A 24912-nucleotide genomic window follows, 5' to 3' on the forward strand; every position below is an offset into this window, starting at 1 on the left:
TGGTCTTGCAAAAAGCTCCATCTATAAACAAATCTGCTACAATATTTTTTCTAAACTCTCTGGCTTTCCAGCTTTTTTTCCCAATCATCACACAAGACGAATGTGCTAGACACGGTAGGGCAGATGCAACATGAGTGTTTAATATTCGGACAGTCAAAGGGAAACAAGGAAAGTCTGAGTGATGTAGAAGAAATTACCATCTCTGATCGTGCAGATGATAAAAACAGACGAGAAAGTTCGAAAGAGCCTGAGTTCTTATTTTGGCTACAATTTTTTATGTGATCATGCCACGTGCAGGCATACTCCTCAGGAAACTTACAACATTGGAATCTTTAAACATTAAGCTCTGAGCAGTATTTATTGAGATTAAAGGTGTAGTTACAGGAATAAGAAATAATGCCACTGAAGAAATTTCTTCATCTTGTGAAGAACATATTCAGAAGAAAAGAAAATCAGAAAATAAAGTAACAGATGCAAAGGAATTTTGTGATGCCATAATAAGCCATATGACTGAAAGATTTTCATTCATGAATCACCTTGTGGCATCAAAGTTGCTAGATGTGAGCTCAGTTTCTCTATTTTCGACAAATTTTCCTGAGGGAGAACTTGACATTACTGCTGAAACGTACCCATGGTTATCGAAGGCGCTACTGAGAACAGAGCTAGAAGTACCGTACTTGAATCTGAACGTTGTTTCTCAACAATGAAAAGGATAAAGACCTTTCTTCGAAACACAGTGTCAGAGTACAGGCTTTCGGTAGTGGCAATGGCTGTAATTGAGAAAAAGGTTTGTTAGTTATACTAAAGACTTCAATCATAGAGTGATCGAGACATTCTAAAAATAGACACATGGATTTTCTTTATAAATAGGCAATGTCAGACTTGTTGCTGTATAATTTTCTCTGTTTGATGTGCACCTACAGAGCAGCGTAACGTGTATTAATATTAACTTTTGTGTGGACTATACGGAAGAATAGGGCATTTCATAGGAAGAAATTACGCCGTTTTCGTGCTTCATGAACTGAGACTTACAAGGGGAGGCCACGACGTTTGGAAGGCGGATTTGCTGCAGACTTCGCACACTCGTAGAACTCCATGAGGACAACAAAACGTGTAAGCAGTAGCGCGTACTTCTCAAGCGTTATTGAGAAAATCGAAAGATAATTTCGGTCCTCCAATATATATACCTGCGAGTGGCCATTTTTACCAGGAAGAGGCGGCAGCCGAGTGGTTAGCGTTGAAGCCACGTAATTGCTGGATCGATGGATCGAGTCCTGTTCGTCAGCTTCGTTTTTTTTCTATTTTCAACAGTCATTTTCTTTACATTACAATTGATATTATGGGAAAAATACGTGTAATCGGATGAACGTTTATTAAATTTACAATGTTATTTGGCTGTCAACAAATTTTTACTATCACACTATCACTATAATATTCATAATTATCGACTAGTAAACGACCAAACACATAAAATGATACTGAAAATGTATGCTTGTCCGTGATTTGAGAAATCCCTTATACCTAGATAGAGCCTGAAACAACCTGTTACCTGCAAGTTTTGACCGGCACACACGGCTTTCGAAATATGTTCAATTAATCGTCGGTTTCGACAGTACAAGTTGCTGGATGGTATTTTTCGTCAAAACATGGAAAACATAAAGTTATGACTATTACATTATTTCTGATAATAAAAATTTGTAGACTGCCAAATAACATTGTAAATTTAATAAAAGTTCATCCGATTACACGTATTTTTCCCATTATATCAATTGTAATATAAATAGTAAAGAAAGTGACTGTGTTGAAAATTAAAAAAAAAACTGACGATCGAGACTCGATCCAGCGATTACGGTGCTTCAACGCTAAACACTCGGCTGTCGCAGCTTCGTGGTAAAAATGGCCACACGCAGGTATATATTTGACGACCGAAATTCTCTTCCGATTTTCTCAATAACGCTTGAGAAGTACGTGCTACTGCTTACACATTTTGTTGTCCTCACGGAGTACTACGAGTGTACGAAGTTTACAGTAAATTCGAGTTCCAAACGTCGTGGCCTCCCCTTGTTAGTGAGTGATAAGACTTTACTAATATTAATATTTGGTTGACGAGACGGAGAGAAGTGAAAGCTTATACATAATATCGTTCGTACCCTAAACTGTACTTAATTATGTACAGAACAATAAAATTTCACACAAGCGAGTCTTTCTTTCGTTAGACAAGTTAGGCACATTATTATTGTTATTATTATTATTGACAGTGGCTGCAGTTGTGTACATTTGTTCATCATCATAATGGTTATACAGCAGATGATATTTCACACATTCGCGTTAATTTTAATCTAAAAATTTGTGAACACTAAAATGTATACTTACGATCCGCCACTGCCTGCCAGAGTAGGGAATGACTCGCTAGGCCTATAGCCAGACGGTAACGGGAGAGAGCTTTCGCTGTGAGACTAGTGTGCTGTCAGATGGAGTATTGGCAGGAGCAGTCGGAACTGAATTGTGCACACATAGGTTTGCTTTAATTAACCCGCCGGGTTAGCCGAGAGCGCTAATGCGCTGATTTCTGGACTCGGGTAGGCGCGCCGGGCCCAGATCTAATCTGCCTGGCGGCTTAACGACGGAGGCCGATGTGCCGGCCAGCTTTGATGTGGTTTTTAGGCGGTTTTCCACATCCCGCTAAGTGAATACCAATCTGGTACCCACGTCCCGCCTCAGTTACACGGCTCGCAGACATCTAACCACATTCGCACTATTACATGAATTACACCAGACACTATTTCCGTCCTGAGGAGGGGGGGGGGGGGGGGGGGTACGGAGTGGCGGCAGGAAAGGCATCCAGCCACCCCTTCCATTACCCTTGCCAAATCCGATTAACCATGCTGACCCTGCGTCATTGCGGGACACCGGCACAAGCGAAAGAAAGAAAGGGTTGCTTAAGTCAGTTTTGGTTCTGGCGGCCATACCGGGCTGGTGCTGCCGCCTGGCGACGACCACGACCACTAAGACGGCGAGCCCAACCGCAGCTAGGAGCGCCACCGTCTGTGTCAGCACCAGCCTGCGCTCCGCGGCGGTGCGGCGGCGCCACCACGTAGGCTGCCTGTGGCAGACAGAGAGAGAGATTGGATGGGGGAAAATCAATCGCAACTGCGACACGTCACCACACGACACAGATATGGAACATGACAATGGAGCATCAGTCTTTGTTCTTTTGATTATGAGTAGGGCTGCGACAGTAACAACTAAATTTTGTCATTAGAGCTAATACTAGAACAAAATATTGGTTCTGATTTAAAAAAGTAGAAAACAGTAAAACGTTTTCGTTATAATGTTATATACCATTTACATTTCACTCTTAGAAAATATTGTTAAGACTTATTATAATTTTTTTTAAAAAAAGCTGTATAACATTTAGAAAAATAGTTGCCAACGTCAAACCTGTTGTGCAATAACCGAAGTGGCACTGGACAAAATTAGTAAAAGATATTAAATCAGACAAAATGCAGTCTGATTTCAAACTATAATACAACAACTACAGACATCAGTTTTAAAGGATGTTACAAAATGTATCAAAATAACTTGCAGAAAATGTTAACCTTAACATCATGAGACTGTTTATCATTGCTGAGTCGTGATCACATTTTTTTATTTATTTCTTAAGTTACCAAATATTTGACTACAATACGCTTTAGTTTTTCTTAAGAAATAGTTGGCATATAGGCCATTAATCATTTGCACTTGATTCATCCTGAAACGTGCTCCTTTTCCTCATGGTCTCCTGCCGTCGAATTTGCTATGCGTGGTGGTATGTTTAAAATTTTGCCTTCTGTTCTCAGTATATGCCCAAGGACTTTGCAAGTATGCTTGGCTGGCGTGAGAGGGTATACTTTCCTGATGTTAATTTCTTCTGTAATGGAAGCTTTGTTTCTTTGTCATACAATAACATCTTCCACCAACATGACATCTCCAAGGCATCTGTTCAGCTTATGTCAGTAGCTTTCACTGCCCAGGTCCAGCTGCTGTACCAGAACACAGGGAACATCAAGGATGGCACCTACTGTATTTTCGTTGTTTTGATTATTGCTCGACTCCAGACTATCTTCAAGGTTTTTTACCAGTATGGCATGGCAAAGGACAATTCGTCACTTTCTATCTTTATCACATTTCCCTGTCACTAATAGGCGATTCTACATATACACAGTCACCCATTACCTCCATTTCCTTTAAGCAATCAGTAAGTTGGTATGACTGAAGCCTTGGCGATTAATAAACTTCAGGTCTGTTGGTTGAATGATTAAAGGAACAAAACTACTAGGTCATCAATCCCTTTTTCCTCGAATGGACAGGTCTATATTACCACAGATCAGAGATGATTTACCCTGCAAAACCCATGGATAGATAACCTTGAAGTCTACCAAAGGCCAACGAAGCGGATATAATAGACAAAAATAAGAAAAGGAGACAGAGGAAGAAAGGCAGGCAAGGTGACCCCTCCTGGGAGCAGCTGGAAACCGCTGAAAGCAGAATGCAATGATGGGATATACATCCCCAGCCCCTGCCACTTACCAGAGGTATGGTTTGAGTCTTATCTATCTAACAGGAAGCAAAGAGTGCCGTTGCAAAATACCTGTGCAGTAAGCAGTCAGTCTTCATCTGATTGGGAATGAAGTACATGTAGTGTTCCTCAAGGTTGCATCTTGGGTCCATTGCTTTTTCTTCTGTACATTAATAACCTCTCGTCTGTTACATTGGCAGATGCTAAGTTTGTTTTGTTTGCAGACGATACAACCATTGCAATAAGTAGCAAATCAATTACAGATATAGAAATAGCTGCTAATCAAATTTTCACTGACATTAATTGATGGTTTAAAAGCTAAGTTCCTGTCATTAAACTTTGAGAAGACCCACTATATGCGGCTCAGAACCTGGAAGAGATTTCCTTCCAGCATGTGTATAACATATGAAGACCCGCAGATGAAAGAGGTTGACAGTGTTAAATTTCTGGGATTACAACTTGATAGTAAATTCAGTTGAGAAGGGCATATAACAGAATTGCTTAAGGGCCTAAAGAAGTCTCTATTTGCAGTGAGAATGATGTCACTTGTAGGAGATATAAATACAAAAAAACTTGCTTACTTTGCTTACTTTCATTCTATTATGTCAGACAGGATCAAATTCTGGGGTAACTCATCAAACCGATCAGAAGTTTTCAGGGGGGAGCAAAAGCATGTGATAAGAATCATTTGGGGTGTAAATTCAAGAACATGATGAAGAAACTTGCTCAGGGAACTTTGTATTCTAACCACTGCTTCTCAGTATAATTATTGCTTAATGAAATTTGTTGCAAGTAATAAATCTCTATTTCCAACCAATAGCTCAGTGTGTAGTATCAGTACTAGGAATAATAGCAATCTACATAAAGACCTAAAATCGCTTACCTTGGTCCAAAAAGGGATCCAATATTCAGGAACACACATTTTCAATAAATTGCCAGCAACCATTAAAAGCTTGGTTTCAGATACAGCACGGTTTTAACAGAGTTTGAAAGACTTTTTGACAGGCAACTCCTATTCTATAAATGAATGTCTTAACAGAGACTGTTAAATCAGCTTGCCACGCAGAGTGGCCGCACCGTTTGAGGCTGCATGTCATGACCTGGGCGGCCCCTCCAGCGAGAGGTTCGAGTCCTCCCACAGGCATGGGTGTGTGTGTGTGTGTGTGTGTGTGTGTGTGTGTGTGTGTGTGTGTGTGTGTGTTGTTCTTAGCATAAGGTTGTTTAAGTAAGTTTAAGTAGTGTGTAAGTCTCGGGACCAATGATCCCCACGGTTTGGTCCCTTAGGAATTCACACACTCTTAACACACAAACACACACATGCCCACACCCACCCACCCACCCACCCACACACATTGTTAGATTTCAGTTTTCACAGCACTTGGTCACAACAGTCACGAATCGGTATGTTGCGTGTGTTAGTTTATGAATAGTGTATAACAATGTTTCCTATTGACAGCATGTTAATTCTGCAAATATTAGCTGTTCCAGTTTATCGCATTGTATTCACCTATTTCGACAATCTCCTGATAAGTGATCATGGTAGTAAGTATTGTATTAAAATGTTCTGTGTTTTTATGTTATACTTCCTGACGTGTTCCACACACACGAGAATCATCTCATTTTTTGGGTCTACGGAAAGAAAACTGAATCTAATGTAATGGCACTCAGAAATGGCCTAGGAAAAACTAGCAAAGTGCGTGCAGCAAGAGAAGCAAAGAGAGACAACAGATGAACAAGTCTAACAGACCATGTAAGAGGTGGGAAGAAAAGGAAAAGAGCAGGTAAGATGAGGCCCAGGCTGTACAACCGAGCCTAGACAGCAGGAGCCTGGTGTGGGCAGGAAGCAACAGAGTGTTCTACCCAACCCTCAATGGGCCAGTACAGTTAAGTGACCCTCCTTTAAAAAGAATGGTAAAATAAATGAACAAAATGTAGAACTAAGTCAACCGCTGAGGCATCGTCCTCTAACACTAGGGTAACGAGTCAGGAGGATTAAGAGTCCACCATAGGGCAGCGACGGTGGGACAGTCCAGCAAAATCTGGACTGCCATCAGACAGGAACAATAACGGTGCGGTCTGTCGGTCCTCGTGATGGAGGAGATGACCGTGAGTCAGTCAAGTATGGTTGATGTGGAGATGGAAAACAATGAAGAGCCCTTGGTAGAAGCCTGTTGGTGATTTTAGAGCGAGCCATTCCGTATTTCAGATTCGTAAAACTTGATCGCATAATACCAGTCAGAGATCTGTCTGTGGAACACCCATCTCAAGAGTTGGTTTATTAGCAGCCAGTTTGGCCAGGCTGTTAGGCTATCAGGATCCCAACATGGCTTGGGATCCAGACGAAGGTCACTTAGCATCCACTTTGTTGGAGGAAATACAGGGAATCCTGGACAGCCATGACCAAGCGATGGTGAGGACAACTCTGGTCAAGAGCTTGTGTACCGCTCAAGGAGTTGCTGCACATGAGAAAGGACCTACCGGTGCAAGAATGGATATGCTGAAGAGGACCAAAGATGGCTAGCAATTCTGCAGTGGCAACACTACAGCTATCTGGCAAGGAACGCATTTCAGTACGTCCTCCATGAATACAAGCAATGTGCACATGACCAGAAAACATCGAGCCAACAGTACAGATTACCTCTGAACCACAGGATGCACCAAGGATGGAGAAAATTTGGTGGAAGTGGGCCTTGGGAGGGACCCAGTCTATCGAACTTTGCAACAGGTGAACATGAAGCTGTGGGTGAGGGATGCACCACAGGGCATAGAGGAGAGATGGAAGAGGAAACAAATCCAAAACAGAAAGGACAGACCAGACATGGATTACGATCATAATCCCTGATTAGGGCTTTCACTGTGGGACACAGATATCTGTGTCTGGAAAGAGAAAATGGTAGTTCAGATGCATAGGAGAACTGAAAACGTATGTAGCATAATTGACAAGCTGTTGTTAGTGCCTGATCCACAGTAGATGGACCCCAGCCTCCATGAATAGACTGTTCACAGGGTTAGTTCGAAAGTCTCAGGCCGCAAGTAGAATCTCACAGCGGTGCATCGGATCCAGTATCTGCAATGCTGATGGCAATCTCAAATAATATACCAGATTCCCATAATCAAGATGGGTTTGTATCAGGCAGCCAAATGTATTAATGTGCAGTCAGCACTTTCGCTTAAGCTGGTGAAGGTGGGGAATCCCTGTCAACTGAGAGTCGAAGACAAGTCCTAAAAAGAGATACGTTTTCACCACAATGAGTAGTTGGTCGTCGAGGTAAAGTTCTGGTTGTGGGTGAACAGTACGATGTTGACAGAAGTGCATGGTGTGAGTTTTGGTGGATGAAAACCGAAAGCCTTGGGTGAGGACCCATGCCTGTGCCTTTCGTATGGAACCTTGGATTTGATATTCAGCCACACCCACACTAGAAGAGCACCTATAGAGGCAAAAGTAGTCATCATTCAACGAGGGTGTTGCTGAGGGCCCTACAGCTGCTCCTAGACCAATTATGGCTGCTAGAAAGAGAGGGACACTCACTACAGAGCCCTTCTCTTGGATATTGTGGGTACTATGGAAAGCTCCAAATCGAACCCAGAATGTACAGTGTAAGAGGAAGTTCTAGGTAAAAATCTGGAGCGGACCCCAGAGACCCCACTTGTGAAATGTATCAAGGATGTTGTGTTGCTAACTGTGTCATAAGCCTTTTGCCAGTCGAAGAAGACGGCTATTGCTGAATGGAATATTATGACTCAGGGTGTCATGTGGTAAAAGATAATTGCTTTCGCTACACCTGCAGTTTTAGAACATGAAGGGCAGGGTGATCGTTCTCAGACACTGAGGCTCAAGAATAATGTAGACCAAAATGGTCTGCGACAACGTCTCGATCAGTGTAGACATTGCCATTCAAGGTAATACCAGATATACCTACAGATAACTGATACCTGTAGACACATCTGATCTTCGCCCAAACCTGCAAAAGAGGTGGACGTAGTGTGATGGTTGAAACATACCATCCCTAGCATTCTCGCTTCCATCATTTTATTAAGTAGCGGACCTGGGCATAGAGCAATTTAAAGGCTCGATCGATGGGTGCCATTTATGGCGTTGGAGAGCCTACCTACGATCTTTAATGGCCTTTGCGATTTCTGATGACCACCAAGGTACTGTTTTCCATCAAGGCGGGCCAGAAGAGCATGGGATCACTAAATCAGATGCCAAAAGAATGTCTGTACTTGTGTTCTTGACTATCTCATGGATATCTCCATGTGGCAGGGAGCCAAGGGCGACAGCAGAGGCGAAAGCACCGAAAGCACCCCAGTCAGCACAGTTGAGAGTCCATAGGGGCTGGCTTGCATGGAGTGACGCTGAGAGACGAACAGGAAGGTTGGAAAGTGTTCACTACCACACACGGTTATCGTTGACTCTCCAGTGGATGGATGGGAGATGACAAGCTCTGTAAATGGGAAGATTCTGCACGCCACACTGAAGTGTGTGGATGTACTATTATTCAAGAGACGAAGTCAAGTTGTGCCAATACGTTTTTGAGGTCTTTACTTTGGCCAGTAATCGCATTCCATACCACAAAGGGTTATGGTCGTTGAAATCACCCAAGATTAAGAAAGACTGGGAACACTGAGAAACCAATTCAAAAATTATGTTCTGAGACCCATCACCACCAGAAGGGAGGTAAAGTTTGCAGATGGAAATATCGTGAAAAGCCCTTAACTGAACAGCCGCATCCTCAAAACGAGTATTTTGTGACATTTTACGAGTTCCTAACCACGAGCGAATTACATAGTTAGTTTAGTTTCTTGGGTTACTGCGTGTTAATTTAATATTTGATAGGCACAATTCTCGCGCTTTTCCTCTGCATCGGAAAGTAAACTGATTTTGTGGCATATTACACGTTCCTGATCTGGAGCGAAGTATATAGTCTCGCCAGTGTGCTTTGGTAGATCATTTGTTTTTAATCTCTGCGTATTAATCTATTTTATTTGATGCGGTTCTTGCGTTTTCGCCAGTGTGTATAGTACAGTTCCACAATACATGTCGCTAGTCCGTTTCTCTGTGTAGTATAGTTTTCCACGGTCTTTGGTATGGGTATGGACTTTAATTGCTGTGTATGGGTGCGAGCCGAGTTGGCGACACTTTGTTCTCTGCTTCAGGTTGTGATGGCTTCGATTACACAGCTTCAAGCTGCAGTGGATGGGCGTCACTGTTGAGGGCTGGCTGTGGGGATCCAATGGACGTCCAGCATGTCTTAGTCCTCCGATCGGTCCACATCAGTGGCCAGTTCAGTTATTGCTCAAACTGAGGTTGACCCGTTACCAGTGGTCAGGTGGAGATCACCTCAGGGCGAGGCAGGAAGTGAAAGACTTCTCAGGGGCCTGCACGTAAGGCTTCCCTAGTTAGTCTGACAAACAGGTTCCAGGTGTTGTCTGTGGCTGACACTGACGCTCAGCCAGATGCAATCGCCCACCTTGTTTCAGAGGAAACCTCTCAGCCTGCCAGACACAGGCAGTCATAGAGGGTGGTATTACTGGTAGTTGAGAGCTCCAATTCGATGCTTTTACCGACTTCCCAGCTCTGATGATAGACTTGCTGAAAGGTTCAAAGCTAACTTGAGTTTAATTTCAAACACGTAGGCGAATCACATCATTATATTTGGTAGTGATATGGAATAAAACGAGCATATAAGGTATGTTGTGGGAAAGGCGAATGACCGACTTTGTTTTATCCGGAGAGTTTTAAGAAACTGTGGTTCATCTCTGAAGGAGAGCACAATACAGCGACTCATCGTCGAGTACTGTTCGTGTGTTTGGAATCCCCACCGGATCGGATTAAAAGAAAAAATCGAAGCTTATCACAAACATGCTGCTAGATTTGTTGCCATTAAGCTCGACCAACATGCAAGTATTGCAGAGATTCTTCGGCACTCGAATGGGAATCCCTGGAGACGTTCTCTTCGAGGTCTTTTGAGAAAATGAGAGAACCAGCAGTTCAAGCTGACTGCCGAAAGATCATACTGCCGCAGCAGTACATTTCACGTAAGGATCTCGAACATAAGGTAAGAGAAATTCTGTTATGGAGGCATACAGGCAGTAGTTCTTTCCTCACTCCATTTTCAAGTGGAACAGAAAGAGAAATGACTAGTAGTGTTACAATGTACCCTCCCCCAGGCACCGTATAGTGGCTTTTGGAGTATGCTCGTAGGTATGTAGGTAAATGGAGATGTGTGGTTTCAATGCTGACATGTTTTGTGAGTGTGATATTCAGTTCTGCAGAGACCTTAGCACCTCCTATCCTCTCATTTTTCGCAGATACTCTACAATGAGGGTCCTTTACGATCATTCAGCACACAGTTTCATCCTCGTTCTGGCTTAGTGGATCGCGTTTTCATTGAATGCAGCGTAACACATTGATAAGGTGTCTCTTGAATCATCATACACTTCGGCTACCATGGTTACAATAACAGCCACTATACAAGCACCAACAATGTACCTACATTTGAATTTACTTAGCTGTGACAGTGTTCTGATCAGAAATGGCATATGCAATGTGTTGATGACATTGCACAGGTGCTATCCGTAGTCAAATATAACAGTGCGACCACCAGTATCTGCATTTAAGTTCAGGCACGCATATCTAGCGGTGTTTCCATATTTTTCTTCAACCCTTCTATATCAGCTACAGTATAAGCAGTGTCTCTACACTACATACCTTTGCTTAGCCTTCGACTTACCGAAAAAGTATAAATGCTCTACTACTTCGAATCCAACACTTTTGTGTAAAATGTGGTCAGTTTTAACTAGACCACTTTTGAAGTTATCTGGTAGTTGTTGTGCTAAAGCTGAGAGAATAACACGGATCAGGGCATTTAACAAGACGTAAAAGAAGCAAGGTTAATACAACAAGCATAAGTAGCCAAAGAAACTTGTTTTTTTTTTCGCTGTAAATACTGCATTTCACTCACATTGATTTCCTTATTGCCACTTACACGCACTCTTCTACATCTACATCTATACTCCGCGAGCCACCTTACGGTGTGTGGCGGAGGGTACTTATCGTACCACTATCTGATCCCCCCTTCCCTGTTCCATTCACGAATTGTGCGTGGGAAGAACGACTGCTTGTAAGTCTCCGTATTTGCTCTAATTTCTCGGATCTTTTCGTTGTGATCATTACGCGAGATATATGTGGGCGGTAGTAATATGTTGCCCATCTCTTCCCGGAATGTGCTCTCTCGTAATTTCGATAATAAACCTCTCCGTATTGCGTAACGCCTTTCTTGAAGTGTCCGCCACTGGAGCTTGTTCAGCATCTCCGTAACGCTCTCGCGCTGACTAAATGTCCCCATGACGAATTGCGCTGCTTTTCGCTGGATCATGTCTATCTCTTCTATTAATCCAACCTGGTAAGGGTCCCATACTGATGAGCAATACTCAAGAATCGGACGAACAAGCGTTTTGTAAGCTACTTCTTTCGTCGATGAGTCACATTTTCTTAGAATTCTTCCTATGAATCTCAACCTGGCGCCTGCTTTTCCCACTATTTGTTTTATGTGATCATTCCACTTCAGATCGCTCCGGATAGTAACTCCTAAGTATTTTACGGTCGTTACCGCTTCCAATGATTTACCACCTATGGCATAATCGTACTGGAATGGATTTCTGCCCCTATGTATGCGCATTATATTACATTTATCTACGTTTAGAGAAAGCTGCCAGCTGTCGCACCATGCATTAATCCTCTGCAGGTCCTCCTGGAGTACGTACGAGTCTTCTGATGTTGCTACTTTCTTGTAGACAACCGTGTCATCTGCAAATAGCCTCACGGAGCTACCGATGTTGTCAACTAAGTCATTTATGTATATTGTAAACAATAAAGGTCCTATCACGCTTCCCTGCGGTACTCCCGAAATTACCTCTACATCTGCAGATTTTGAACCGTTAAGAATGACATGTTGTGTTCCGTAAGCTCGTATTTTTTTCACTAAACGTAAGTGCGGAACCGTATCAAATGCCTTCCTGAAGTCCAGGAATACGGCATCAATCTGCTCGCCAGTGTCTACGGCACTGTGAATTTCTTGGGCAAATAGGGCGAGCTGAGTTTCACATGATCTCTGTTTGCGGAATCCATGTTGGTTATGATGAAGGAGATTTGTATTATCTAAGAACGTCATAATACGAGAACACAGAACATGTTCCATTATTCTACAACAGATTGACGTAAGCGAAATAGGCCTATAATTATTCGCATCTGATTTATGACCCTTCTTGAAAATGGGAACGACCTGCGCTTTCTTCCAGTCGCTAGGTACTTTACGTTCTTCCAGCGATCTACGATAAATTGCTGATAGAAAGGGGGCAAGTTCTTTAGCATAATCACTGTAGAATCTTAAGGGTATCTCGTCTGGTCCGGATGCTTTTCCGCTACTAAGTGATAGCAGTTGTTTTTCAATTCCGATATCGTTTATTTCAATATTTTCCATTTTGGCGTCCGTGCGACGGCTGAAGGCAGGGACCGTGTTACGATTTTCCGCAGTGAAACAGTTTCGGAACACTGAATTCAGTATTTCTGCCTTTCTTCGGTCGTCCTCTGTTTCGGTGCCATCGTGGTCAACGAGTGACTGAATAGGGGATTTAGATCCGCTTACCGATTTTACATATGACCAAAACTTTTTAGGGTTCTTGTTTAGATTGTTTGCCAATGTTTTATGTTCGAATTCGTTGAATGCTTCTCTCATTGCTCTCTTTACGCTCTTTTTCGCTTCGTTCAGCTTTTCCTTATCAGCTATGATGCGACTACTCTTAAACCTATGATGAAGCTTTCTTTGTTTCCGTAGTACCTTTCGTACATGATTGTTATACCACGGTGGATCTTTCCCCTCGCTTTGGACCTTAGTCGGTACGAACTTATCTAAGGCGTACTGGACGATGTTTCTGAATTTTTTCCATTTTTGTTCCACATCCTCTTCCTCAGAAATGAACGTTTGATGGTGGTCACTCAGATATTCTGCGATTTGTGCCCTATCACTCTTGTTAAGCAAATATATTTTCCTTCCTTTCTTGGCATTTCTTATTACACTTGTAGTCATTGATGCAACCACTGACTTATGATCACTGATACCCTCTTCTACATTCACGGAGTCGAAAAGTTCCGGTCTATTTGTTGCTATGAGGTCTAAAACGTTAGCTTCACGAGTTGGTTCTCTAACTATCTGCTCGAAGTAATTCTCGGACAAGGCAGTCAGGATAATGTCACAAGAGTCTCTGTCCCTGGCTCCAGTTCTGATTGTGTGACTATCCCATTCTATACCTGGTAGATTGAAGTCTCCCCTTATTACAATAGTATGATCACGAAACTTCTTCACGACGTTCTGCAGGTTCTCTCTGAGGCGCTCAACTACTACAGTTGCTGATGCAGGTGGTCTATAGAAGCATCCGACTATCATATCTGACCCACCTTTGATACTTAACTTAACCCAGATTATTTCACATTCGCATTCGCTAATAACTTCACTGGATATTATTGAATTCTTTACTGCTATAAATACTCCTCCACCATTGGCGTTTATCCTATCCTTGCGGTATATATTCCATTCTGTGTCTAGGATTTCGTTACTGTTCACTTCCGGTTTTAACTAACTTTCCGTTCCTAATACTATATGCGCACTATTTCCTTCAATAAGAGATACTAATTCAGGAACCTTGCCCTGGATACTCCTGCAGTTTACCAATATTACGTTAACTTTTCCTGTTTTTGGTCTCTGAGGACGGACGTTCTTTATCAACGATGATAATGTCCTCTCTGGTAAGCCGTCAGGTATTTTATCGTTTCGCCCAAGGGGGGGTCCCTCTAACCTAAAAAACCCCCGTGTGCACGCCACACGTACTCTGCTACCCTAGTAGCTGCTTCCGGTGTGTAGTGCACGCCTGACCTGTCTAGGGGGGCCCTACAGTTCTCCACCCAATAACGGAGGTCGATGAATTTGCAACCATTATAGTCGCAGAGTCGTCTGAGACTCTGGTTTAGACCCTCCACACGGCTCCAAACCAGAGGACCGCGATCGACTCTGGGCACTATGCTGCAGATATTAAGCTCAGCTTGCACTCCGCGTGCGATGCTGGTTGTCTTCACCAAATCAGCCAGCCGCCGAAAGGAACCAAGGATGGCCTCAGAACCCAAGCGGCAGGCGTCATTCGTTCCGACATGTGCTACTATCTGCAGCCGGTCACACCCAGTGCGTTCAATAGCTGCCGGAAGGGCCTCCTCCACATTACGGACGAGACCCCCCGGCAAGCACACCGAGTGCACACTGGCATTCTTCCCCGACCTACCCGCTATTTTCCTGAGGGGCTCCACAACCCGCCTAACGTTGGAGCTCCCTATAACTAATAGGCCCGCCCTCTGTGACTGTCGGGACCTTGCCGGAGAATCGGCCACTGGCCCAACAGGCGAGGCATCCTGTGGTGGCTCGGAAACGATGTCATCACCACTAGGAAGCACCTCGTACCTGTTGGAAAGGGGTAAGGCAGCTGCCACGCGGCCAGATCCCACCTTCGCCTTTCGGCCAGGCACGCGCGAGCCCACCACTGTCCGCCATTCACCCTGGAGTGATGGCTGACAGGTAAGATGCTCACTGCCGGAAGACGCAGCGACATCAGGGGTTCCATGTGATTCCAAGGCCACCGAAGTAGGCATAGGTCTCACCACAGTTGCCCCAACGCCGCTACGAGCCGACGCCTGCGCCTCGAGCTCGATGAGCCTAACAGACAAAGCCTCCACCTGCCCCCGAAGAGTGACCAATTCTCCTTGCGTCCGCTCACAACAACCACAGTCCCTACACATGACTATGTTTACCCTACTCTATACGGTGACAAATTCCCAAGATAATCTTCTGATGAGCTACTCTGATAATCAAGAAACACTCACTGAAATACGAGACGCGAAAACTACGCTAGGTTTTCCCAGAAAAACTATTTAAAAGCTAAGCGCAGCAAATAAGTACAAAAACGCTTTATACAAACAGTACTCGCTGCTGCTGGTGCTCTCGCTCTGGCTGTCACAAGACAACTGCTGATTCAAGTGACTAGTGGCTAACGGCCGCGAAACAAACAAAAGACGGTTTTAGGGCGCTTTCTGTTCTAAACGATCAAGAAAACACTAAGAAATCTAACACGAAAACTACGTAAAGTTTTATCAAGAACTGTTAGTTACTATGCAGAGCAGATAAACACAAATAGAATCCCTTCCTTAGTGGAAGGTCGTAAACAAAATGCAAAATAAACGCTTTATACAAACAGTACTCGCTGCTGCTGGTGCTCTCGCTCTGGCTGTCACAACTTTGTGCTGTATGTTTAAGAACTATTTGTTTTTGTAAATACTTTTGGATTAAAGGACACCACTCACTGAAAAACAAAAGCATCCATGTCTCAATAGGCACTCACAAAAAGGAGGAAAACTTGCTAGCTTTCAGAGTAAATGTTTTACGAGCTAGAGTAAAATACAAATGTTCACACACACACACACACACACACACACACACGAACATGTCTATACCCCTACATGGAGCCACCTGGACTAACAGTGTATATTTGCACGTGGGCTGGTTGCTGAGGAGGTAATTTTGGGGAAAATGGGTAGAGGTAGATTGAGGTGGAAGGCAGGAGGAAGGAATGAGAGCGGGTGCTTGTCGACTCAAAAGGAGGGAGCCAGTTTTCCAACGAGGGAAGAGAAGAGAGAGGTGGCAGGTTTATGGGCTAGGCATGCGATATACGGTTGTAGGAGCCAGTGGGGAGCGGTGCACGCTGGAGGTGAAGTCGGGACATGAAGTGGAAGGGCGTGACAGAAGAAGGGATTGGGAAAATGTTGGGTGCAGGATGCAGGACAGTGGGTTAAATGGGATTGAGGTTAGCAGTATTATGGGAGCGAAGGATGTATTGTTAAGAATAACCGCCATCTGTGTAGTTCACATAAGCTAGCGGTGGAAGGAAGTAACCAGATGGCCTGGAATGTGGAGCACCCATTGAAATTGTGAATGTTGTGCTCAGCTCTATTTTGGGCCACCAAGTGGTTAATTTTATTGTTCTGTAACCCTCTGACAGTGGCCATTCATCTTGGTGGACAGTTGGACAACTGGTGGCAGTCATACTGACATAAAAAGCTGTGCATCGATTGCAGCAGAGTTGGTATATGATATGACTTCTTTCACAGCTGGCCCTGCCACTAGCTGGATAGGATAAGCCTGTGATGGGACTGGAGTAAGAGCTGCAGGGTGGTTGGATTGAGCATGTTTTGCAACTTTGTCTACCACAGGGATATGATTGCTGTGGCAGGTGGTTCGGAATGGCAAGATGGGCTAGAAAGTTGTGTAGGTTGGAGGATGGGAAAGATTTTGGGTTGGATTTACCTCATATCAGAGCATGCTAAGAGATAATGAATGCACTGGTGAAGGATATGGTTCAGTTGTTTAAATCCAGGGTGGTAACAGGTGATTAGGAGGGCACTCCTTTCTAGCTGATTCTTTGGGCTAGTGGTAGGACTGGGTGTGTGAGGATATGTCATCGGAAATCTGTTTGTGGATTAGGTTTGTGATGTATTGCTTGTCTGTGATGGCCTTCATGGTGACTTCAGCATACTAGGAAAGGGAATTTTCGTCACTGCAGACACTTATCCACGGTTGGCTGGGTAGTATGGGAGGGATGTTTTGGTGTGGTATAAATGGCAGCTGCCGAAATGCAGGTACTGTTCACGGTCATTAGGTTTAATGTGGACAGAAGTGTGGATGAAGCCAACAGAGAGGTAAATGTCAATGTCCAGGAACACAAGGTGAATCAGATTGGGAGGGAAGGCGTTGAGGTTATGAACGCATATGGATAGAGTGTCTGAGTCCTGAGTTCAAATCATGAAGAAATCACCAATGAACCAGAACCACACCAGGAGTTGGGACTTTTGGCAAAATAGGAAGGTTTCCTTTAGATGGCCCATCACATACAATGGGCTGGCCGGGATTGTAGCGTTTGTGCATGAAGGTTGATGATTGAGGGACATCCTGACCTAGATCCTTTCCACCACTCCTACCGTAGTATTTCATCGTCAACCCAACCTACACAACATTCTAAGTCAACTGTATACCACTCCCTCTCCCAGCAGTTTGCCATAGGGTGCATATCGATGCGTCAGGAAAAAAGAAGAAAAAAAAGGGTGTGGGATCTGCTCAATCCACCCACTCAAAACTTCCTACTCCATATGTCTATCTTTTCAGAGATGGTTGCGGGACTTAGCTGTTCAATACACAATGTCAAATCAAATGCCTTTCAGCTGTCTAATTTGCAATTTTTTTTTATTGAGCTACCAATTTCAGTGTTAGGTTATGCCACCTTCAGGCCTCCTGACCCACGTGTTGTATAAAGAATGAGATGGTATATTTCGAGCCTGAGAGGTTTAGGAAAGGTAGTGTTTGATAGTGGCAATGCCATGGGCATGAGGGATGTTGGTGTTTAGGGAGGGGGATGAACACTGGCGAGTAGAGTTCCAGCAGGTAAGTGGGTCGGGGCGGCTTCAGTTCCAGTCAAAATACGGGCCAGATGTGAAAGACTGGTATCTGTGGATTCTGACTTGAAACAGTGATCACTTCACACATCATCTGCCGCCTGTTCTGAAACTGTTAAAAACACGAACGCAATAACGATGTTATTGTCACCCTGTTCGAAAAGCAGTCTTGGTTCTACAGGCACACACATGTATCGCTAATGATATCCATGTTAAATGTTATACTGCTTTATAAATCGAAGAATGGTATTGATTTCGAAGGAAGTGATCTTCCACACAAATGCCACAACATTGAATAGAGACGGTGGTTATGGAGTGTGTTCTAACAGACAGGAAGTGTGGGTATATGTCGCCAGCGGCGTAAGCTCGTAATAACATTTCCCTTATCATGGGGTTTAGGAAGTGATTCGGCTAAGGAACATGATACTTTGCCGATATCTGCAACTCTCGCATGCCGTTGCTAGATATTTCCCGCGCCAATAAACAGTATTTGTAACACATTCTACCTCAGTACCATGTAGACAGTGTCACAGAGGTTCCGCGATCTATTCATGGGGTTATAGATGAGGGAGGATTATGGTTGATTGAGAATGATTACGTTCAGTAGTTGGTGTGCTATGTCAGGAATCACTTGAAAAATCCAATGCTAGATTGATGTCATAAGAAATGTACAAAATCTTATGACCAAGACACTAGGTTTCTGGATATATAGTGTGATGCTTTGTGGTAGACATGGTGTCAGAGATTTGGAATCAAATCTACGAATTAAGACACACTTGCATTGGATCCTATGGAGATGTCTTTTAATGATCATATTCGGGGCACTCCCGCATCTCAAAACGAGTCACCATTTTTCAACTTACCTGCTAAGCACCCCATACAGCAAAATATCACCTTGGTTTTTGACAGTTCCTCAGTTTGTACTCCACCCTCCCTGCAGCTTTGTGCATAAGATCATCCCAACTTAGTCGGAACTGAGCGGACGTCGGAGAGCTCGATGTCTACAATCTTCAGCATCATGTGGAGAAATAGGGTAAGTTGAGTTAATGTGACAGGACAGCATTCTGACCACTCGACGGAAATGGGACTACATTATTGTTGCTCCACCAACTGTTAAGACCAGCACCAAACGGAGCTTTCTACTGCAACACGAGGCAGTTGAAAAGACAGTACAAGCAGTTACGCTGGTGTTTCTTATCGGGAAATTTAGGAACCGTAAGGAGAACGAGGCTTTTGCTGCTGCATTTCTGTACATTTCAAAACTACACTCATGCTCATAAATTAATGTGGTGCCATACAACATGACGCTACACAAAACTGGCGCTAATAGCATATGCACATAGGGAACACACACGACACAAATCTGTCAGTCCACGGTATTGGTGATAAGTTGAGAAAGCCGTCCCTAAACACATGTGCTACAAAACGCCACTGTTTCCTGCGCATGTACCCCAACATCAATATGGGAAATGATCACCATGCATACGTACACAGGCCGCACAAGGGGTTGGCTTACTCTGGATCAGGTGGTCGAGCAGCTGCTGGGGTATAGCCTCCCATTCTTGCACCAGTGCCTGTTGGAGTTCCTGAAGTGTCCTTGGGTTTTGAAGACGTGCAGCGATACGTCGACCGAGAGCATCCTAGACGTGCTCAGTGGGCTTTAGGTCTGGAGAACAAGCAGACCACTCCATTCGCCTAATACCTTCCGTTTCAAGGTACTCCTCCACGATGGCAGCTCGGTGGGGCCGTGCGTTATCATCCATCAGGAGGAAGATGGAACCCACTGCACCCCTGAAAAGGCGTGGTGCAAAATGACGTCCTGATACACCTGGCCTGTCCTCTGTCAAGGACATGTGTACGTGCACCAATCATAATCCCACCCCACACCATCAAGACACGACGTCCATACAGGTCAATTTCAAGGACATTAAGGGATTGGTAACTGGTTCCTGGTTCACGCCAGATGAAAACACGGCGAGAATCACTGTTCGGACTATACCTGGACTCGTCCATGAATATAACATGGGACCACTGTTCCAATGACCAAGTACTGTGTTCTTGACACAAGGCTTTACGGGCCTTCTTGTGACCGGGGGTCAGTGGAATGTACTTTGCAGGTCTCCGGGCAAATAAACCACGTCTTTTCAGTCATATGTAGACTGTGTGTCTGGAGACAACTGTTCCAATGGCTGTGGTAAGGTCCCGAGCAAGGCTAACTGCAGTACTCCATGGCCGTCTGCGGGCACTGATGGTGAGATATCGATCTTCTTGTGGTGTTGTACACTGTGGACATCCCGTACTGCAGCGCCTGGACACGTTGCCTGTCTGCTGGAATCTTTGCCACAATCTTGAGATCATACTTTGTGGCACACGGAGGGCCCTTGCTACGACCTGTTGTGTTTGACCAGTCTCCAGTCGCCTTAGTATTCTACCCCTCATAACGTCATCAATATGTGTTCTTTGCACCATTTTCAGCCAGCCAGTGTGGCCGTGCGGTTCTAGGCGCTTCAGTGTGGAACAGCGTGGCCGCTACGGTCGCAGGTTCGAATCCTGCCTCGGGCATGGATGTGTGTGATGTCCTTAGGTTAGTTAGGTTTAAGTAGTTCTAAGTTCTAGGGGACTGATGACCTCAGCTGTTAAGTCCCATAGTACTCAGAGCCAGAGAGGTCCACCATTTTCAACACACAGTCACCATTAGAATGTCTGGAAACATCTGCACACTGTGTATCACTGTGTATGTGGACTGCTGCCACCGCCATCGTGCGACGACCGCAGGACAATGCACCGCATGGTCATACCCCGAGGTGATTTAAACCCGCAAACCGCTCACCAGAGCGTTGATTCACTATCTATCACCATTGTCCTTAATTAATGAGCATGAGTGTACGTGCAGGTACTGCAGTCCAAAGCGGAAGTTAGAAGTGTAGTTGGAGCAGTTTATTACTCTGAGATTTATTCCACCTGACTACCATTATGGCTAAACTGAATGCTGTAATGTGATATAACATGAATCACATACTATTATTAACGTATAGGTGCCAGTGGTTAGTCACTTGAGAGCCTTGGTGCCACATAGATTGTATTAAATCGGGCGTCCAGCGAGCCAACGTCCACCTAACGTTTGTTACACGTGTCGTAAGGACCACAGGCCACGACCTTTAAATTTCTCGAAGACGTTTGGCTCTCAAAAATAGTCGTGCTCCCGCGCTCTCGATACTACTCACTGTAACCAATCTCGGGAAGCAACAAATCAGCCAAGTAATATTGTAGTGAAAACTGGTGTTGCAGCAAATAAGAACACGGACCTACCATGATAAATAAAATACAATTCTCATGCGCAGGCTCCAATAAAGCACATATTACAACTGCTTTGAATTGCCAAATGGGACTTGTAATGATGCAACTAGAACAAACGCTTGCATAAACATTACCACATTACACATTGAATTTAGATTCGTTTAACTGCACTCAGTTCTATGGCCATCTTGCATACAGTAAAACCTTGAAGACTTATCAGAAATTCACACTAGCGCCCAGCCACGAAAGAAATCACTTACCCAATGACAATGAGAGTGCATCTTGGTTGTGATACACGGCTCTACCGTTGTGCTAACATTCAACACAATTCCAATGAGACTTCGTATCATACAATCAAAATCACATCCTCACATATGCTTCTACTAGCGTGTCAAATTGCATAATAACCTGTCGCTACTCAACTGCTGTTCCAGACACTCGGAGCAGTGCCGGGAAAGCCATTTGTACTGTTAAAGTACTTACTGATCAAATAAAGTTAGCATTTCATCAGAGTGGTCGATATGGGTCTGTCCCTCATGAGGAGACCAGAACAATTCTTCAGAGCGAAAGGGCCAGCGCGAAAACTAGCGCTCCGCTCCTCATTATTCATACCTCCCCGCCAATGAGTAATCACGCCGTACCTCATTTTATAAACCAATGAAAGAAAATAGCATTACATGTTTTAGATTACATTCAAAATATATTTTTCTTCGCCAGAAGGGTTAAGAACAAGTGGGACTTCATAAGAGAACGCAGGTTTTCTCGGCGAATCTTGATAAAATCTCAGGTTGACAGCCTAGTCAATGTGTCGATGTCCGGCAACGTTACAGAAAGTTTCTTACTTGCCATCTTCAGGCGAAGTGCCGGGTTCACGTTTCGTCCGGATCTTTATAGCCACTGGACCATGGGCTTCTCTGCATCTTCAGCGCCGGTGGGGCCAACCAGGTGGGAGAGGAATCGGTGCGGCGACGAGTGGAGGGGGCAGCCGCGGACGCCGGTCTTGGAGTCTCGTCTCGGTGCGGCCTCTTTATTCCATCCATCGCCACCGACCTGCCTCCATCGATGAGCTCTCGTCTTATTCTTGATAATTTTGTGTTCCACGTGGCGTTGAGCGGGAAGCCAGTATCCACATTGTCCAGGTTATCACTGACCCGTATCTCCACTGCCTCTAACAATAGAGTCCCAGAAACCTTTCGCTCTACACAGTCTCTGGGTTTCTTCAAACTGAAACGTGTGTTCTTCATTGAGGCTGTGCTCTGCGACTGCGGATTTTTCCTTTCGTCCGAGGTGAACGCTTCTCACATGTTCAGAGATGGGTTGAGTGATGCAACGCTGTGTCTGTCCGATATATTGTTGTCCACATTCACAGTGAACGTTGTAGACACCTGGTGTTCTTAGACCCAAGGTGGCCTTCATTGAGCCCAGCATATTCCTGATTTTTGCTGGAGGCTGGAATATTGTTTTTATCTTGTTCTTCTCCAGTATACTGGCAGTCTTGGCAGTCGGGGTCCTGCGTACAGGAGAAACGTCAGACCTTTGCTGTTCTCTTCTTCCTGATGCTCCTTCTTCTTGCTCATCTTGAGAGCGCGTCTAATCTGCGTTCCGGTGTAGCCGTTCTCCTGGAAGGCTTTCTTCAGGTGCTGAATCTCAGTAGTTAAACTGTCCTTGCCGCATTTGTCATGAGCTCTGCGGACAAGACTAGTGAGCACGGATTTCCATTGTACAGGTAAGTATTCCATGTACAGGTTGGCGATACATGGTTCCAATGGGGATCCCATAGCGAGTCCATCCACCTGTTGGTAAAGCTTGCCCCCACATTGGAAATACGTGGTCGTGAGTGCATGGTGGAATAATTCCACTGTGTCTTCATCGAAATGATTCTCCAGTAGTTTCAAGGAGACCTCTAGCGGTACCCTCGTGAAGAGGGATGTAACGTCAAAGCCGATCATAATATCATTTTATATCCATGACAACCTTTTCTTTTCAGCGTGTACCATTTTTACACCTTGATGTAAGTTTATCAGCTACATGTTTACGCATGTTGTAAATAATTGCGTAAAATAAGTTACTTCAGTTACATTTGTGTCTTTCTAATTAAACAATTTTATTTCAGACTTTCTATTATGGTTCTGCTACAGCAGCGATTAGTGCCGATTCTATTACGTTAAGTTATTTATTTTAAGATGATGACTCTTTTCCTCCCGTCATTAAGCAAAATTGAATCTCAATAGAAATTATTTGCTTCATTTTCCGTTAATAAACCACTTTTTCCAGCTACTACTGAACATTTCGAGGATAAATCATTTTTGTGTTGCATCTTGGAGCAAGTTAGGTCATTTGGTTGCTTTATAAGATATGTCTTTTGAATCTAGTATCTATTTTGATGTTGTGACTAACTACATATGGTCATACAATTCTGACTCCACACACAGGCAAGTTAACATCTGACATTTGACGATACTGATCTTGTGTTGGTACCTGCTACTTTCTGTTCGATGATCATCATGTAGACATTGGTAACACTTTTGGGAAATGAAATAATTATTTTATAATAATAAGGAAGTACTTGTGATAATCACAGGCTCATTACTCAATGATTTAATGTATAATACGTTTTGAGAACGAAACTGAATATGCAGTCGTAAGAAATGTCATTCTTTACTAACTTGACTGGAGCCCAAGTCACTTATACTGTATCAGAAGGAACTGCACGTATACTCACATTTTTTTTAAATATCTCCCACAGACATTGGATTATATGAACTTCATAATTTGATTGTTAACCTATAGTATTACTGTGCATGTAAATGTATCTTCGAGAATTGCTACTTTTCTATTGTATGGTAAACTTAATGACATGTAACTAATATATATATATATATATATATATATATATATATATATATATATATATATATATGTCAACTCTGGAATCTACGTTTAATTATATCATTTCATTAAGATATGTATGTCATTCAATGTTCTGGATTAAGACATAAACTTTGTGGTAAGTTGTGTACAGTACCTCTAGGGATGGAACTTGTATAGAACTAGTTTGACATTATATGATTGACCTAAACTTCATATTTTCAACTGTTCTTCAGCGAACTTGTCACACTTGTGTAATTGTCTGTGGTCATGCACATTTGAGTCATTTACTGAGCACTGAGCTTATGTGCCTATTCACATAATGTTGACTTTTACATTCAAGTGCATAAAACTCACTATTATGCATTTATTCAATATGATTGATTTCTGTTATTGTGTCATATAAGAGACTTCTGATGTCCTATGTCAATTAGGAGAACCTGTTTCCTCAAAGGGATACGAAGTCAATGCTTTTATGAACATCATGGATTCCTTTGTACTCAACAAGGTATACATGAGCGTCATACTATTACTAAAGACTCTGTACTGCACCTTTATCTGACACAGGGAAACATTTTGGTCTTGTTGTCAGTGTGCGTAATGTGTGGGTACCGAGCCACTGAGTCTGCTTACACCTCAAACT

At 43.6% G+C, this 24912-nt stretch overlaps 1 protein-coding gene across 1 annotated transcript in view; it reads right to left on the reverse strand.

Moving 5' to 3' along the window:
- Window positions 1-24912, reverse strand: part of LOC124588879 (neprilysin-2-like) — a 202233-nt gene that overhangs the window by 137863 nt on the left and 39458 nt on the right. The window contains exon 2 of the mRNA XM_047131502.1: window positions 2970-3103. Coding sequence (XP_046987458.1) covers window positions 2970-3103 — 134 coding nt within the window. The remainder of the gene's footprint in view (window positions 1-2969; window positions 3104-24912) is intronic.

Source organism: Schistocerca americana, chromosome 2 (assembly GCF_021461395.2).
Source record: "Schistocerca americana isolate TAMUIC-IGC-003095 chromosome 2, iqSchAmer2.1, whole genome shotgun sequence".
NCBI lineage: Eukaryota > Metazoa > Arthropoda > Insecta > Orthoptera > Acrididae > Schistocerca > Schistocerca americana.